The sequence below is a fragment of the Odocoileus virginianus genome, chromosome 10, assembly GCF_023699985.2.
Source record: "Odocoileus virginianus isolate 20LAN1187 ecotype Illinois chromosome 10, Ovbor_1.2, whole genome shotgun sequence".
In the NCBI taxonomy this organism is placed as follows: Eukaryota; Metazoa; Chordata; class Mammalia; order Artiodactyla; family Cervidae; genus Odocoileus; species Odocoileus virginianus.
In genome coordinates this window covers 57,312,933-57,331,431 of record NC_069683.1, presented here as the reverse complement: position 1 = coordinate 57,331,431, position 18,499 = coordinate 57,312,933, and the positions used below count along the sequence as shown (strand labels likewise).

Below are 18,499 nucleotides of genomic sequence, written 5' to 3'. Positions count from 1 at the left end.
GTTCTATACATCTGTGTCTCTTTTTCTGTTTTGCATATAGGGTTATCATTACCATCTTTTTAAATTCCATATATATGTGTTAGTATACTGTATTGGTCTTTATCTTTCTGGCTTACTTCACTCTGTATAATGGGCTCCAGTTTCATCCATCTCATTAGAACTGATTCAAATGAATTCTTTTTAATGGCTGAGTAATATTCCATGGTGTATATGTACCACAGCTTCCTTATCCATTCGTCTGCTGATGGGCATCTAGGTTGCTTCCATGTCCTGGCTATTATAAACAGTGCTGCGATGAACATTGGGGTACACGTGTCTCTTTCAGATCTGGTTTCCTCGGTGTGTATGCCCAGGAGTGGGATTGCTGGGTCATATGGCAGTTCTATTTCTAGTTTTTTAAGGAATTTTCACACTGTTCTCCATAGTGGCTGTATTAGTTTGCATTCCCACCAACAGTGTAAGAGGGTTCCCTTTTCTCCACACCCTCTCCAGCATTTTTTGCTTGTAGACTTTTGGATAGCAGCCATCCTGACTGGCGTATAATGGTACCTCATTGAGGTTTTGATTTGCATTTCTCTGATAATGAGTGATGTTGAGCATCTTTTCATGTGTTTGTTAGCCATCTGTATGTCTTCTTTGAAGAAATGTCTGTTTAGATCTTTGGCCCATTTTTTGATTAGGTCATTTATTTTTCTGGAGTTGAGCTGCAGGAGTTGCTTGCATATTTTTGAGATTAGTCCTTTGTCTGTTTCTTCATTTGCTATTATTTTTTCCCATTCTGAAGGCTGTCTTTTCACCTTCCTTATAGTTTCCTTTGTTGTGCAAAAGCTTTTAAGTTTCATTAGGTCCATTTGTTTATTTTTGCTTTTGTTTCTAATATTCTGGGATGTGGGTCATAGAGGATCCTGCTGTGATTTATGTAGGAGAGTGTTTTACCTATGTTCTCCTCTAGGAGTTTTATAGTTTCTGGTCTTACATTTAGATCTTTTTGATTCCACCTTGTAATTCATCAAGCCCACTTTGTAATTCATCAAGCCTGGCATTTCTCATGATGTGCTCAGTGTATAACTTAAACAAACAGGGTGACAGCAGACAGACCTGTCATATTCCTTCTCAATCTCTAAATAATCAGTTGTTCCACACAGGGTTTTAACTGTTACTTCTTGACCTACATATAGGTTTCTTAGGAGACAAATAAAATGATCTGGTATTCCCATCTCTTTAAGAGCTTTCCACAGTTTATTGTGATCCACACAGTCATAATAAGTCATTATGATCTGCACAAGAGGATCATACACATCAATAATTACCTTAAATGTAAATGATTAAATGCACCAACCAAAAGACATAGACCGGCTAGGTGGATACAAAAACAAGCCCTATACATATGTTGTCTACAAAAGACCCACTTCAGACCTATGGGCACTTTCAGACTGAAAGTAAGGGGGTGGGAAAAGGTATTTCATACAAGTGGAAATCATAAGAAAGCTGGAGTAGCAACACTCCTATCGGACAAAAAAGACTTTAAAACAAATACTGTTATAAGAGACAGAAGGACACTACATAATGATCAAGGGTTCAATTCAGGAAGATATAACAATTATAAATATATATGCACCCAACATAGGAGCACCTCAATATGTAAGGCAAATATTAACACACATAAAGGTAGAAATCGACAGTAACATAATAATAGCAGGGCACTTTAATACCCCATTTTCATCAATGAATAGATCATCCATACATAAAATCAATAGGGAAACATAGGCCTTAAATGACAGTTTAGATGAGTTGGACTTAATTGATATTTATAGAGCATTCCATGCAAAAGCTGGGTTTACCCCAGGGCTCAGTTGGTAAAGAATCCACCTGAAAAGCAGAAGACCCCGGTTCAATTTCTGGGTCAGGAAGAGCCCCTGGAGAAGGGACAATCTACCCACTCCAGTATTCTTGGGCTTCCCTCATGGCTCAGTTGGCAAAGAATCTGCCTGAAATGCGGGATACCTGGGTTTGATCCCTGGATTGGGAAGATTCCCTGGAGGAGGGCATGGCAACCGACTCCAGTATCCTTGCCTGGAGAATCCCCATGGACAAAGGAGCCAGGCAGGTTACAGTCCATGGGGTTACAAAGAGTTGGACACAGCTGAGCAACTTTCACTTCACTTCACTTCCATGCAAAAGCAGCAGACTACACATTCTTCTCAAGTGCACCAGTAATATTCTCCAGGATTGACCACATGCTGGGCCACAAGGTGAGCCTTGGTAAATTATGAAAATGGAAATCATATCAACTTTTCTGATCACAATGCTATGAGATTAGAAACAAACTATAAGAAAAAACTCTAAGAAACACACTCACGGCAGCTAAACAATATGCTACTAAACAACCATTGAATCACTGAAGAAATAAAAGAAGAAGTAAAAAACAAAATCTAGAGAGAAATGAAAATGAAAGCACAATAGTTCAAAACTTATGGGATGCAGCTAAAGACATTCTAAGAAGAAACTTTATAGCAATATAATCTTACCTCAAGAAATGAGAAAAATCTCAACAAACATTCTAGCCTTATACCTGAAGCAAGTAGGGAAAGAAGAACAAACAAAACCTAAAGTTAGTAGAAGGAAGGAAATCATAAAAATCAGAGCAGAAATAAATGAAACAGAGCCAAATAAAATAATTGAAAAATCAATGAAACTAAAAGCTGGTTCTTTGTAAAGATAAACAAAATTGATAAACCTTTAGCCAGATTCATCAAGAAAAAAAGGGAGAGGACTCAAGTCAGTAAAATTAGAAATGAAAATGGAGAATTTACAACTGACCCCACAGAAATTCCAAGGATCATAAGAGACTACTATGAACAAGTGTATGTCAATAAAATGGACAACCTGGAAGAAATGGACAAATTCTTAGAAGGTACAGTCTCCCTAGACTGAACCAGGAAGAAATAGAAAATATGAACAGACTGATCACAAGCACTGAAATTGAAACTGTGATTGAAAACCTCCCAGCAAACAAATGTCCAGGACCAATGGCTTCACAGGTGAATTTTATCAAACATTAGAGAAGAGTTAACACCTATACTTCTGAAACTTTTTCCAAAACGTCACATAGGGAAGAAACCTCCCAATTCATTTTATGAGGCCACCATCAACCAGATACCAAAGCCAAAGATGCCACAAAAAAGAAAATTACAGGGAAATATCACTGATGAACAGATGCAAAAATCCTCAACAAAATACTAGCAATCCATATCCAATAATACATTAAAAAGATCACACACTATGATCAAGTGGGATTCATCCCAGGGATGCAAGGATTTTTCAACATCTGCAAATCAGTGTATTACAGTACATCAAAACATTGAAGAATAAAAACCATATGACCATCTCAATAGATGCAGAAAAAGCTTTTGACAAAATCCAGCAACCATTTATAATAAAAAAAAAAAAACTCTCCAGAACGTGGGCATAGAGTCTACATACCTCAACATAATAAAGGCCACACCTGAAAAACCTACATCTAGCATCATACTCAATGGTGAAAACCTGGAAGCATTCCCTCTAAGATCTGGGACAAGACAATGATGCCCACTCTCACCACTTTTACTCAACATAGTTTTGGAAGTCCTAGCTACAGTAATAAGAGAAGAAAAAGAAATAAAGGGAATCCAGATTGAAAAAGAAGAAGTTAAACTGTCACTCTTTGCAGATAACATGATACTATACATAGAAGATCCTTAAGACACTACCAGGAAACTACTAGAACTCATCAATGACTTTGGTAAAGTTGTAGGTTACAAAATTAATACACAGAAATCTGTTGCATTTCTATACACTAACAGCAAAAGATCAGAAAGAGAAATTCAAGAAGCAATTCCATTTACCATTGCTTCAAAAAGAATAAAATACCCTGGAATAAACCTACCTTAAGGAGACAAAATACCTGTACTCTGAAAACTATATGATGCTGATGAAAGAAATCAAAGAAGACATAGACAGATGGAAAGATATATCATGTTTGTGGACTGGATGAATCAATATCATCAAAATGACTATACTACCCAAGGCAATCTACAGATTCAATGCAATCCCTATCAAATTACCAGTGGCATTTTTCACAGAAAGAGGAAAAAAAAGTCTCAAAATTTGTATGGAGACACATAAGACCCTGAATAGCCAAAGCAAAGAAAAAATAGAGCTGGAGCAATCAGGCTCCCTGACTTCAGACTAAATTACAAAGCTACAGTCATGAAATCAGTATGGTTCTGGCATAAAAATAGAAATATAGATCAATAGAACAGGATAGCGAACCCAGAAATAAGCCCATGTACCTATGATCAATTAATCTATGATAGAGGAGGCAAGACTGTATACAATATTATAAGACAATCTCTTCAAGAAATGGTGCTGGGAAAACTGGACAGTCATGTGTAAAAAAATGAAATTAGCTCATTCCTTACTCCATAGACAAAAATAATCTCAAAATGAATTAAAGACCTAAATGTGAGACCAGACACTATAAACTCCTAGAGGAAAATACAGGGAGAACACTGTCTGACATAAATCACAGCAACATCTTTTTCAATCCTCTCTCAGAATGGAAATAAAAGCAAAAATAGACAAATGGAACCTACTTAAACTCAAAAGCTTTTGCACAGCAAAGGAAACAATAAACAAAAAGAAAAGACAACTCACAGATTGGTAGAAAATATTTTCAAATGATGTGACTGATAAGGGACTAGTCTCCAAAATTTACAAACAGCTTATGATGTTTAATAGCATTAAAAAAAAACACACAAAAAAAACCACTCCAAAAAATGGGTAGAAGACCTGAATAGACATTTCTCCAAAGAGGACATACACATGACCAACAGGCACATGAAAAGATGTTCAACAATGCTAGTTATCAGAGAAATGCAAATCAAAACTAAAATAAGATATCACCTCACACCAGTCAGAATGGCTATCATAAAAAAATCCACAAACAACAAATGCTGGAGAGGGTGTGGAGAGAAGGAAACCCTCCTGTACTGTTGGTGGGAATGTAAATTGGTACAACTACTATGGAGAATAGTATGGAGGTTCCTTAAAAAACTAAAAATAGAGCTACCATATGACCCCATGATCACACTCCTGCGCATATATCCGAGAAAAGCATGACCCCAAAAGATATACGAACCCCAATGTTCTTTGCAGCACCGTTTTCAATAACCAAGACATGGAAACAGCCAAAATGTCCATCAACAGAGGAATGGATAAAGAAGATGTGGTACATATACACAATGGAATATTATTCAGCCATTAAAAAGATTGAAATGATGCCATTTGCAGCAACATGGATGGACCTATACAGTGTGATACTGAGTGAAGTAAGTCAGACAGAGAAGGAGAAATTATCATATGATATTTCTTGTAGGTGGAATCTAAAAAGAAATGATACAAATGAACTTATTTACAAAACAGAAAGAGAAATGCAGACTTAGAAAATGAACTTATGGTTGCTGGGGAGAAGGATAGTGAGGGATTTTCAGAAAGTTATATACACACTGCTATATTTAAAATGGATAACCAACGAAAACCTATTGTATAACACACGGGACTCTGCTCAATGGTATGAGACAGGCTGCATGGAAGCAGGGTTTGGGAGAGAATGGATACACATATGGCTGAACCCTTTGCTGTCCACCTGAAACTATCACAACATTCTTAATCAGCTATACCAAATACAAAGTGTTTTTGGTGTTAAAAAAAGAAATTAAAATAAAAAACAAACAAACATAAAAACCAAAAAGTCACGTAAGCAAAAATTAATTTTTCCATAGGGATAACACTAGAAAATTTAGTCACAGGTAAGATTTGTGCAATACTGATTCTCGGCTAGACATGATTACTTATATTAACTTATATTACCTATATTATATAACATATATTAGTATATAATTCTAGGCCAGGCATGATTACTTAATTTAATCTTTATAAGAACTCTATGAGGAAGATACTTTTATTTCTTTCTAGAAATGAGGAAACTAAAATACCGAGAGGCTAAATTAAAGTCAGACTGACTGGTTGGAATGCAGTCCCTGATCTTTATTAATGTGTGATTTAAACCTTTCTCTGCCTCTGTTTTCCCATCTGTAAAGAAGGGATAAAAGCAATAACAATACCTCATGCGGTTTTCCTGAGGATTAAGAGAGTTAATGCATGTAAGCCCCTGATACCTATTCTGGCACAAATGAAATGCTGAGTGAGGGTGACCTGCACAATGACAGAACAGGCAGGGAAAGGGTGGATGGATGGAGACTGGGGAGTGGAATTTGGGTTATCTCCTTCCTCAACAGAAGTAGATGGCAGGCAGTAAAGAGAATTTCCCCTAGGCTTTTCCTTTTCCTGTAGAGAAACTCAAAAGCATCAATTGTTTATTGTGGGTCACCCACCCCTCTTGGATCTCCAAGTTGCACTTCAATTTATAGTAGGACTGTGAGAAAACCAAACCTCACATTGCAGATTTCACAAAAAGGCTAAATGCCATGCTCAAGACAGCAGTGGGGGTATAGGGCGTGAGGGGTGCTGGGGAAGACTCACTGATGTCACTGGACTGGCCCTCACACTGCACTGAATGCATTGGCTGATGCCAGGACTTGGGCACATGATTTGCTAAGCACGCTGCATCAATTTTAGTAGAAGGTCTAAAGAATATTTATTGTTTGAAACTCTATTAAGGCAAACATACATGAACTGAGAATAACCTATATTTTTAGTTCTCTAAACCTGATTCCAGTCTAACTTCAGAAAGTGATTATTCATTCAACGATTCAACTAATATTTTTAAAGTACATATTATGCTCCAGGCACTGTTCTGGAAGCCTGGGATACGTAAGTGCACAAAAGAGACAGCTCCAAGTCTTCCTGAAATTTGTAGCCTTTCTAACAGTCTTTCCATGGCCACCTCCTTGACCCAAGCTACCACCATCGCTCCCCAGGACAAAATAGGAACCTCCTATTTCTCTCTGTGCCTCCACTCTGACCCTCCATCCAGCTTCCACACAGCAGCCAGAGTGACGTTTTAAAATGCGAGTTAAATCATGCATTCCACTTCCCTGCTTCAGTCTCTCCAGGACCTTTCAATCACGCTTAGAATTCCAAACTCCATGGTCTTCAAGTCTGTACAGTATCTGGCCCTTGGCCTTTTCTGTCAATTTTCTGATACTCCTCTCCCCACCACTCAGCACTTGGCCTTCTTTCTGTTCCTCCAGCAAGTCACTTGCCATTTCCTCCACATGGTATACTCTTCCCTATTTTGTCTCATGGTGGTTCCTTTGTGTCATTTAGGCCTTAGATAAAATGTCACAACCTTAGAGAGGCCTTCCATGACCCTCCAAAACTACAATCACTTTCTATCAGATTAATTGGCTTACTTTTCTTAATCTCATTTATCATCATATTAAATCATCATCTTCATTTATTTACTTTTTTATTGATGAGAATATAATCCATAAAAGGAAAGACTTTGCCTGTCCTGTCTTCTCGAATGATGTCTGATATAGAGCAGGGGCTCAGTAAGCTCTTGGTGAACAAACGAATATGAATTTGTTTCTTCTCTATAGACCAGAATTTCTTCTTCTGTTATATTAGGGATTTGAACTAGATGTTCTCAAGGGTGCTTTCTAGTATTTTATCATGCTAAGGCTGCATGAAAAATCTTGCCTGTGGTTATACAGTGGTAAGTGAAAGAGCTAGGCTTCCACCTAGGCTCAGATCCTACTACCTAGCATAACATGTGTTGAGTGAACACAGTTATTTCCAGATTGTTTTCCGGAGTCTGAATTATCAATGCTCACTTGTCTCTGAACTTTTTTTCTACAATGGGTGTCTTATCACTGAATCACCATCTCCCTAAGCAGAGTGCCAGACATTCTGAACACGCAGCAAACAATGATGAAGTATTTGTTGAATAACCCAACAAAGGAATACAAGAGAATTAAAAACTAGAGTTTATAGCCTTTGCTTCTCCCTTATTCTCTTTACACAGATGCTCAGACATCTTCCACTGGAACTTGTAAGGCAATTGTTAATTAAGTTGACTGTCATGGTTTTACAAGTATAGGAAAGTTGCTCAGAGCTACAGAATCAGATATGAATGCCTCTTGTGAAGGCTGTTACGTTACTAGGACAACTGCAAGGCAGGTTAGAGCCAATAAATTCTGATCAATAGATAAAGTATATGATCTCAACATCTAGATTTGTTTCTTATATTATTCATGGCTTCTTCCCGAAAACAACTAACTCTACATTCTGACCACACTCTCTACACTGCTAGTTATGTAGCAAGACAACTGTACTCATGCAAATCTGGTGCATCCTTTCTCCATTTTCATGAGTAAGAACGCAGAGCATGTTTTTTCTCATATTCAGACAATTTAATGCTAATTCTTATAATGTGTCCTGACAGGAAAAAAATACAGAAAGAGAAACAGTCTCAGAGGAGCTGAGGTAGGTCTTAGAGGAGCCTGGGCAGGAGTCTAGGCAGTTCTTTCTTTCCACGCAAGAAAATAATGCCCCCATAGTTTCATTCTGGATCCAGACAGAATGGTCGCAAGACTATATTGCCTTCACTGTAATTAATACCCACAATTATCATACTTGACTAATTCATCCTCTGTATCATAAAAGCTTAAAGATGTTAGAAAATCAACTCAAATCCAGTATTTTGGAAGTAGCTTTAACTTTAAGGAACTTAATGTTACTATATGAGATATAGTATAGATCTTTTCCCTAGATCCTTCTTATATACTGACTAAATAAGTAAGCCAAGGGGGAAAGAAATATAGTTCTCAAATGGTTATTCAGTTTTTGCTTTGGGACACAGAACTTTAAGAAAATGCTTGAGGTTTCCTAAATGCCACCACCATGAATGGCCCCTGGGTTCTCATCAGGTATAATGGAGGTTCAGAAAGTCCATGACTTGCAAAACATTACCCACTGGAGGAGTCAAAGAAAGTTTGACACGGACATCAGTTAAAGTTCATTGGTTTGGATTACAATTTGTAATACAGTTTGAAATAACCTTCATCCAAAGGGCTGCTGCTTTTCCAAGTCCCCCCTAGCAAACTTGCCTCACAATGATCAGCTTGGGCTTAACGGGCTTTCTTCCATCTACTCACCTGACCAACCAACATTCCATTTCATCAGAAATTACTGCAGAATCACATCCCAAGGGGCTTTACTTTGAACATTTCCCCTTGAATCCTTGTGCTGAATATTATTAATGATAATTATTATTATGATTATGATCAGTTATGTCTGCTCTTGTATGGTATTATTCAGAAGATCTTATTAAGTTTTGTCTTTAGTTTCACTTATTTACCCAAACATACTCCTAAGAAGCACTCCTAGAATTATTCTATAACAAAATCAGTACCTGGGGTGAAATGAAGCAATGCCAGCAGTACAAATATTTGTCTCTACTCCAAATTATGTAACTTATTTATGGAAACTTAACACTTAGGTAAAAGGAATTTTATTGGCAATACTGTTATTATGCATTATTATTTTTTTTTTTTTTTTTAGAGAATCATACTATATTTGTGAACTGCAAATAACAAAACAAAACAGAGGTCCAAGGAGGCTAAAGTCCAAGCTGTAATTTACACACAGAGTGTACGGTGAAAGCAGTTACAATGTACAAAAATGTGACAAGTAATCCAGATGTTTAAAAAAACAGAGCCTGTCCAAAGAACATCCAGTCTTATCCTGTAGGTTTCTGAGGAGCCTGTTACATAAGGTGAATTCCCCTCCTGCTGATAAGAAGCAGCTTGCCCAGGACACCCATGTATTTCTTTTTTTTTTTTTTTCCACCCATATATTTCTTACTGGGCAAGTCTACTTGGCAATACCAATAACCCAAGAGCTCCCTAATACATTCACTGGTCTGAAAACAACTCATAACCCAACTGTTCTTCCAAGTCCTTTACCAGTTTTTCAAGTTTTCTATTAAAGGAAAGTTGGAATGTATTGCTTCTTGTCGTCAACAGGCATTTCAAAAGAAGGTAATTAACCAAAATCAAGAGTTCTTTGGTCGAGTTAGTAACAGGCTCCCCTTCTGTTCTAAATCCCTTCATAATCCCTTTTTTTCCAATTTTTCCAGTATGGCCTGGATTTTACAAACCGCCTCTTTCCTGGCCTGCCGGATGGAGTCCTGGCCCCCAGTTTCAACTGAATCCAGTTCCAGAAGTTCCTTGGTTAGCATCTCTTCCAGAAGCCAGTAGGCTTTGTCTGTCTTTTTTCCTACGAACTCTTCTACTTCTTGCTCAAGATACTGGACCTTCTCCAGCACGTGTATGATTTTTTTAATGCTTGGGGGAGTCCCTTCATCTGAAGATAAACCCTCTTCAGCAAGATGATTGCCCTGGTCTTGAGTGCTGGGATGTCCGTGGGTGGCATCACCGTACAGATGAGGCTCGGCACTATACTGGACCTGGGGATCCGAAAGCTCTGAACTGGCATCGCTCACTGACCCCGCGGGCTCGTACTGATGGGCGCTGCAAGGGAAGCTGTGCCGGCTCACGCCTCGCTCTGGCGGGCTGTAGGTGTAGGAGTCGTCCTTAGGCTGTGGGGGTGGCGGTGAAGCAGGTGGCTGAGGAGAGCCACTGCTAGGCCATGAGGAAGTGCCCTCGTTCATGTAGAGACCCCCCGGTGGTCCTGAGGGCGCAGCTGAAGGCCAGGGGTACCGGGTTCCCATTCCATAAGCACCTGGAGGCGCCCATGAGTCCTCCTGGGGTCGAACAGTTGGTCCTGGTTGTGGAACACTACGATTACCATCCCCATAAGGGTAATGGGGTACGCTCATTCCAGGGTTCTGTGAAGCAGGATATCCTGGAACCTGCCCCCTAAGAGGGGGTGCTTCAGTCTGGCAGTCCTGCTGGGGGTACATCCAACGGGAGACTGGGGCTGGGCTGTTGCCAGGTGAACGATAAGTGCTTGGAACCTCTGTGGAGTAATTGGTCTGAGCATACCCAGGTGTGTAATAGGCCCCAGGGTATGAGGCAGTATTTGACCCCGGGCCAGTGGGGTATGGTGGGCCATATCCCCCATTTGTATAAGAATTCAAACTCTGGCTTTGCATTTCCAGTCTTACAGGGTATGTACTTGGGTAAGGAGCCCGAGGTCGGGCAGTAGAATTCCAATAGCTAGTACTGTAACTAGGATATGGTGGCTGCTCCTGGTGGCCTCCTCCAGCACGACCCGGCTCTGACCAGGCGCCTCCAGACGCGTAGTAGCCATCGCCTCCTCCGCCTTCCCCCGGCCAGGTGGTCTCCGCCGGGCCGCCCCCGCGCCCCCGCCAGGAAATGGGAGGCTGGGGAGGCTCGGGGCGCGGGGGGTAGATGGGCGGAGGCGGGTGCACCGGCACATCCCCACCCCCAGGCCCGTAGTAGCGGCCATAAGACGGGCCGTCACTGGGGCCGTAGCCCGAGCGCCTCAAGGCCGACATGGGCTCTGCCGCCCCCAGGCGCTTCCCGCCCCCCCGCCCCCCACGGCCGGCCCCGTTATTATGCATTATTTACTATCATTTTAACTGAGATTCTAATGTCTAAAATTTTTCTTTCTCATAACAAAAAAAATTGTGATCATTCTTTATAATGTATTAAATGCTTTATCATAAAATCTCAATGGTCTTTGGAGAAAGGGCCTAAATGAAGCTTTGTTCCACAATAAAAATGACATTGTACATCAGAGGCTGAAGTGAAGTGAAGTGAAAGTTGCTCAGTCGTGTTCAAATCTTTGCGACCCTGTGGACTGTAGCCTGCCAAGGCTCCTCTGTCCACGGAATTCTCTGGGCCAGACTACTGGAGTGGGTAGCCATTCCCTTCTCCAGGGGATCTTCCCAACCCAGGGATCGAACCCAGGTCTCCCACATTGCAGGCGGATTCTTTACCATCTGAGCATCCAGGGAAACCCACCATCAGAAGCTATTATGTACTTTACATTAATATGTCTCAGTGTATCAAGAAGAGGTACAGAACTGTTCTCAATCTGTAAACAATCAGTGGTCAAAAATGAAAAGAAATGCTAAGTCATAATGAAGCAGTAATGCCAGATGTATTCTACAGAAGAAAAGTAAAAATGAAAAGAACTTTTTACTTGGTATTGTAGATGGGTATGGCCTATTCTTTATTAACAATTACCTTAGATTTTAAAAGTTATCCTCTGTTTGGTTTGAATCACTTTGACTTTGCAAAAATGCTTGTTTTCTTTTAGGTAGGATATGATGAAATAATGTATAGCATAGAAAAGGAAATCTAGATATCTGGTTTCCTACCTCTTGTTTTGCTTTGTAAATTGTGGAATGGACGTTTTACTGATATCCAAAAATAGGACTCAAGCCATAGAGGCAATGAATTAAACATGGTGGTAGATATGTCTGAGAGACATAGACTGTTCTTCTAGCATACAGGAAGTCCATGATGTGTTGGGAGCCCATTCTACTTATAGCAAAATAGTCATGGGTAGTTGCTGTGCTTTGGGTCATGTGATTCAAAATTCTTCACATGCCTGGGCCTAATCAACTAAATCAGGGATTTATGCTTGACCCCAAAGCTAAACATTAGCAAGAATGCTGTCTAACTGATGTGTTCTATTTTGGAAAGTGATTAATCACATCCTTCTTCTTGATGTGTCTTGAAATCACTATTACAAGTAAAACAAACTAAAGTGACACAAAGATTGAGATACACAGTGAGAAGGTGTTAAGCACCTACTACTTCTACACAGGAGTAGAAGCCATGAAGCAACAGAATCTGGAATAAGCAGAAGCCGTGCAGCAGAAAGGAAGGTGACAAGAAGAAAATCAACTGTGGCCATGAATGTGGTCAGGGAAAAGCAGAGCAGAGTAGCTGAGCCACAAGTCTGGTAGCTTTTCAGCTTGGTGGATTGGCACCAGAATGTTGCTATGTTGTAATCACTGTGTCCATTCCCAAGGACTGGTTGTACAGGGTGAGCCAGTTTTTTCCTTACTTCCCCACTGCAGACTTACAACAGAGTGTCATTCATTACTTAAGATAAATTAGAGCAAGCTCCTTGTCATCTGAAAGAGTATAATGAAAACCGCCAGCCATAGCAACATGTAGGAAACTGTTTACAAGGGTGGGGGCAGGAAATTTCAAATGTCAACAAAACTGACTTTGATTTGCTATTATATAATTTTTAAGTTCAGGTTTTTTTTTTAATTACTATAGTGAAATTATACTTCAAGTTCAGAAGACTTGAAAATTGCAGAAAAGCTTGGTGGGGGGAAATGTCACTCAGTTTCCACAACCAGAGACACTGCTGTGTGTGCAAATGTCCATTGAGCATTTTAAAGCAGGGGTAACAGGATGTTACACTGGGACTTGGCCTGTCTCAGTTTTAGCTGAGCCATGAAAGCAACGGATTGCACATACCCAAGTGAATTGTGAGAAAGCTAGCAAGAATTTGCCTGGTAGGATTTATAATAACAAAGCAAAAAAAAAAAAAAAAAGCCAAAGACTATATCTTATGTTTTCTTCCACTTTTATAGTTTCCTGTCTTATGTGTAAGCCATTTGAGTTGATTTTAAGTTGATTTTTGTGCATGCCGTAAGGCAAGGGTTCAATTTCATTCTTTTGCATGTGGATATCCAGTTTTCTCAACATCATTTATTGAACAGGCTATCTACGCTTTGTACCTTGTGTATTCTTGACACTCTTGTTGACATATACACATAGATTTATCTCTGGGCTCTTTGTTCTGTTCCATTGGTCTCTATGTATACCTTTACACTAGTATCATACTGTTTTAATTACTGTAGCTTTGTAATATATTTTGACAACAGGACGTGTGATATGATTTCATGGATATGGCACCAAAAGCCAACAAAATATAAATGTAGCCAACAAAAGCAAAAGTAGACAAGAAAGACTTTATCAAAATAAGTATCTTCTGCACAGCAAAAGAAACAATCAGTTGGTTGATAAAGTAACCTATGCAATAGGAAAAAATATGTACAAATTATATTTCTGATAAAGCATTAAAATTTCTAAGACATATTGTTGTTGGCTGAAGGTCATGTCCCTGGTAGTTAGGGCCTGACAAAATGTGGTCCACTGGAGAGAGGTATAGCAAACCACTTCAGTATTCTTGCCTTGAAAACCCCATGAACAGTATGAAAAGATATATAAAGAACTCCTAAAACTCAATAGCAAAAACCCTAATAATCTAATTTTAAAATGGGCTAATGTCTTGAATGGACATTTCTCCAAAGAAGGCATACAAGTAAATTATAAGTATATAAAAAGAATCTCAATGTCAGCAATCATTAGGCAAATGCAAATTAAAACCACATTGAGATATCGCCTCACACCTGTTAGGATGGCCATTATAGTAGTAGTAGTGGTGGTGGTGGTGGTGATGGTAATAACAGTAGTGATAGGGTAGCAGTAGCAATAGACAAGTGTTGGCAAGGATGTAGGGAAATTGCAAACCTTGTGCACTATTGACGGGAATCCAAAATGGTGCCGTTACTATGGAAAACAGCATGGAGGTTGCTCAAAAAATAAAAAAAAAAATAGAATTATCATATGATCTAGCAATCCCACTTCTGGGTATTTACCCAAAGTAATTGAAATCAGAATCTAGAAAAAAATATTAGCACTCCCAAATTCACTGCAGCATTAGTCATAATGGCCAATATGCATAAACAATCTAAATGCCCATCCATAAATGAACTGGTAAAAGAAAATGTGGTATAGACATATAATAGAATATTATTCAGCCATAAAAAGAAGGAAATCCTGCAATATGCAACATTGATGAATCTTGAGGACATTATGAAATAAGCAAATGAAATAAACCAGTCACAGAAGGACAGATAATGCATGATTCCACTTACATGAGGTTTCTAAAATAGTCGAACTCATAAAAGCAAAGAGTAGAATAATGGTTGCCAGGGCCTGGGGGAAGGGGAGATAAGGAGTTGCTAATTAAAGGTATAAAACTTCATTTATTCATGAGTGAATAAATTCTAGAGGTCTGCTGTATAACACTGCCTGTAGATAACAACACTGTACCGTGTACTGAAAAATCTGTTAAAGAGAGTGGATCTCATGGTAGGGTAACAGGTCCCCTTACCCACCCACACTGGTTCAGAAGAGCAGAGAGACTGAGTCTTTTTTTTAAAGATAGACTTCAATAGTACCACTGAAAGAGCTTAATGTATGTCCCTTAGAATTTTGGGGGAAAGAACAACTGGTGTCAACTCCTGCCTGAGAAGCAGGAATTTGAGAAACTGGGGCCAACCAGCCCAGAATGAGGGAATTAAGGGAGACGGAAGAGAGGTAGCTCAACCCTTACTTCCAGTTTCTCACGCACAAACAGTTCTAAGCGTTTCCCACGGATAAGACCTGGGCCACAGGAGAGGCTGCGGGGGAACGAGGTTGTCTTCATTCGAGTCTGTGAGAGTTGGCTCAGGAGGTGAAGAACTCTTAATAGAAAGGCTGTGAGTCACAGGATTCCTAGGGACATGGAGGAGTTGGCAGAGAGGAGGGGAGCGCACATCACCGCATCAAGAGAGGACAGAGCATGAAAACCCCACCTGAGCCCACAAGAAGCAAATTTAAACATCGACCCAGCTTCACAGAGCGTGAAGGCACGCTACCGCTATCCCAGGCAAGCAAGAGCTTTCTAACATGCACCTCGTCCCCATCCAACCATGTACCTCTCCTTCCATCCACCCTCTGTTTCAGCTCTGGAATGGTCAAGAGCCATCTCGGAGTGGGTGGAGGGGAGAGGCTTACAGTAGGGTAAGGTAGGATCAAACGCTTCTCACTGCCGCAAGCTGTGGCTGTGCCGGGGGAAACGGCTGCTCTCTGAAAGACACTGGAATTCATCAGGGACTGGACAATCTAACCATCGTATTGAATCGAGGCTGTGTTTTGTGTCCTCAAGTGACCAAAGGATGCTTATCACCTGAGAGTGGGCAGAAAAGTCATGGGACAGCCCACATTGTTATTCAGTGGCATTTCAAGGCAAAACTAAAGGTGTTTTCTGATTTTATTATGTGAGTCTTCATTGTTAAACATGCCTATTATACATGTATGTGTTTTTTTAAAATGTTTTTAAGCTACAAAGACTTTTTTTTTTGTAGCCAGCACATCCCACTTAGCATTATATTAAGAATGTTGCACTACATCAGTATCCTTTCACCATTTTGTCTTTGTGCCATAGGGTATGTACCAACTTCCCTAATATTAGATATGTGAGTTGTTTCTAATTTTTCACAGCCATAATGTTGAAATGAACATAATGCCAACCTAGCATTGTGCACCTCTCTGATGAATTTCTTAGGATAAATTTCCTTGACGTAGAATTGCCAGGAAAGGATGAGCACCCCTAATGACTAACAAAACATATGGACAAATTGCTGTGTGGAAAGCTTATACCAAATTTTTCTCCAATCAGCAGACTCTATATCTGTACCAATTATCCCATATTCTTGCCAACATTAGTTATTATTATTATTAGTCTTGATAATCTGATATCTAATAAGGAAAAAGTATTTTTTCACAAAAATTTTTCTTTGATTATTGGAAATGGTTGAACTTAATTTCGTGTTTATAGGGCTGTGTGTCATTTTTAATGACTTACCTGCTCAACACCTTTGCTTATTATTTGTAATTAACAGGTGTCACTGAAAATATTAGTTCTTTTAAACTCAAGGCAAAGGCCAAAAGAATAGCAGAGCTGGTAATTCTTGGTGTGTGCTTCAAAGCGTAGCTCACAGACCAGTCTGTGTATCATACATGGAGCTCAAGTTGGCCACTGTGACACGCCACGGAGCAGTGCAAGCTGTTGCTCTCACTGCACCTGATTTTCTTGGTTGTTTGCCTCCTATTGCTCTTGCTTAAGAGAAGCATCACGTGGCCCGATGCCTGGACATTACTGCCACAGATACTCTCCAGTGCTATCTTCATCTTTTCCCAGACAGTCGCCTCAGACTGGGATGGTTGCAATAACCTCACTGTCTGCACTTATATAAAAGTGCTGTGCTTGGATGGTGGAGAAATCAGATGATGTGTTCTGAGCCCTTTGTTGCTGGGGCTGATCAAATAACATCTCTGTGTCTCATTCTCCGCATCTGTAAAACTTTATGATCAGATCGCACAATTACCTATCTGGACTAGTTTTCCATTACACTCTCATTTAAATCCTATGTGCCAGCCATCCCAAACTCTTTGTCATGCTCTGTGGGCCATTTTCCAAGTTTCTTTTCTGTTTGCAATGCCCTCCCTTACAAATTTTTTTTTTTTTTTTGGTCACATGACCAAAAAACTGGGCTGGTTCTTAGCTAAATGTTTGAAAGAACCAGGGCTGGCTGTTAGCTAAATGTTTGAAAAATATTCTTTGAGTGGAGAAAAAAAGAATTCAATTAAACTGTAACGAGAATCTAAATTTGTAAGAATGATTTGAAGACATTGGGAAATTTAAGATCTAACAGTGGGAATAGATACACACAAAAATAGCTGTGATATAGACCCAATAGATTTTCTATTCACCGCACTTCTGATAATAACAACCTTGAGTTAGTGCAGAACCCACAAGTCAAGGGCTCAGTCCCACAAAACTAACTTCAGACACCAACCTCATGTCTAGACTTCCAGTACTTCTGACTGATTGGCTGTAAATTGGGGGTTCCCCAAATCCCCTCTTTAGGGTTGACAATTTATTAGAACAGCTTACAGAAACCCAGGTAAATAGTTTACTTACTATCATCAATTTATTACGAAAGGATATTTTAAAGGATACAAATAAATAGCCAGATGAAGAGACACGTATGACAAAATCCAGAAGGGTCCTGAGCTCAGAAGCTTCTGTCCCGACGGAGTTTAGAATATGCCACCCCCCACCCCCCAGCATGCAAAGGCATTCTTGTTCACCAAGCCAGCAGCTCTCTGAACTTTGCTGTTTACTGTTTTTATGGAGGCTTCATTATGTAGGCATGACTAATTAAATCACCAGCCATGGTGATTAAGGCGGTGGGGGGGGGGGGGCAACTAGGGGGATGGCTAAAATTTCCAGCCTTCTCATCACATGACTGGTGCCTCTCACAACTAACTCCCATCCTCCAAGAGTTACCGCATTGTGTAAACTCAGGTGGTTGAAAGGGGCTTATAATGAATAACAAGAAATACTCCTCTCACCCCTCCCACCCAGGAAATATCAAGGGTTTTAGACATTCAGTGCCAGGAACTTTGGATGAAAACCAAATATATAAATATGTATTTCTTACTATAGCACAATCACATAATAGAAAACCAAGACTCTTGGTTTGGGATCATAAAGAAATATAAGATTAATTCTGGCTACAGGCTGGAAAAACATTCCTGAAAGTGGGTCTTAAAAGACAGGTATAATACAGATTGGAGAATAAGCCCTGTTAGGGGAGAGTCTGGATCCATGGTTGTTCCTTACTAGTGAAGCTCACTCCCCA

At 39.7% G+C, this 18,499-nt stretch overlaps 2 protein-coding genes across 3 annotated transcripts in view; both read right to left on the bottom strand.

The window, feature by feature from the left end:
* EXPH5 (exophilin 5) overlaps nucleotides 1-18,499 on the bottom strand; it is a 95,824-nt gene that overhangs the window by 53,411 nt on the left and 23,914 nt on the right. The window lies entirely within an intron of this gene.
* Nucleotides 9,616-11,520, bottom strand: LOC139037191 (BAG family molecular chaperone regulator 4-like). Its single transcript, XM_070473616.1, has one exon. It carries the CDS (start codon nucleotides 11,486-11,488, stop codon nucleotides 10,115-10,117), a length of 1,374 nt encoding a protein of 457 aa, XP_070329717.1. The 5' UTR covers nucleotides 11,489-11,520; the 3' UTR covers nucleotides 9,616-10,114.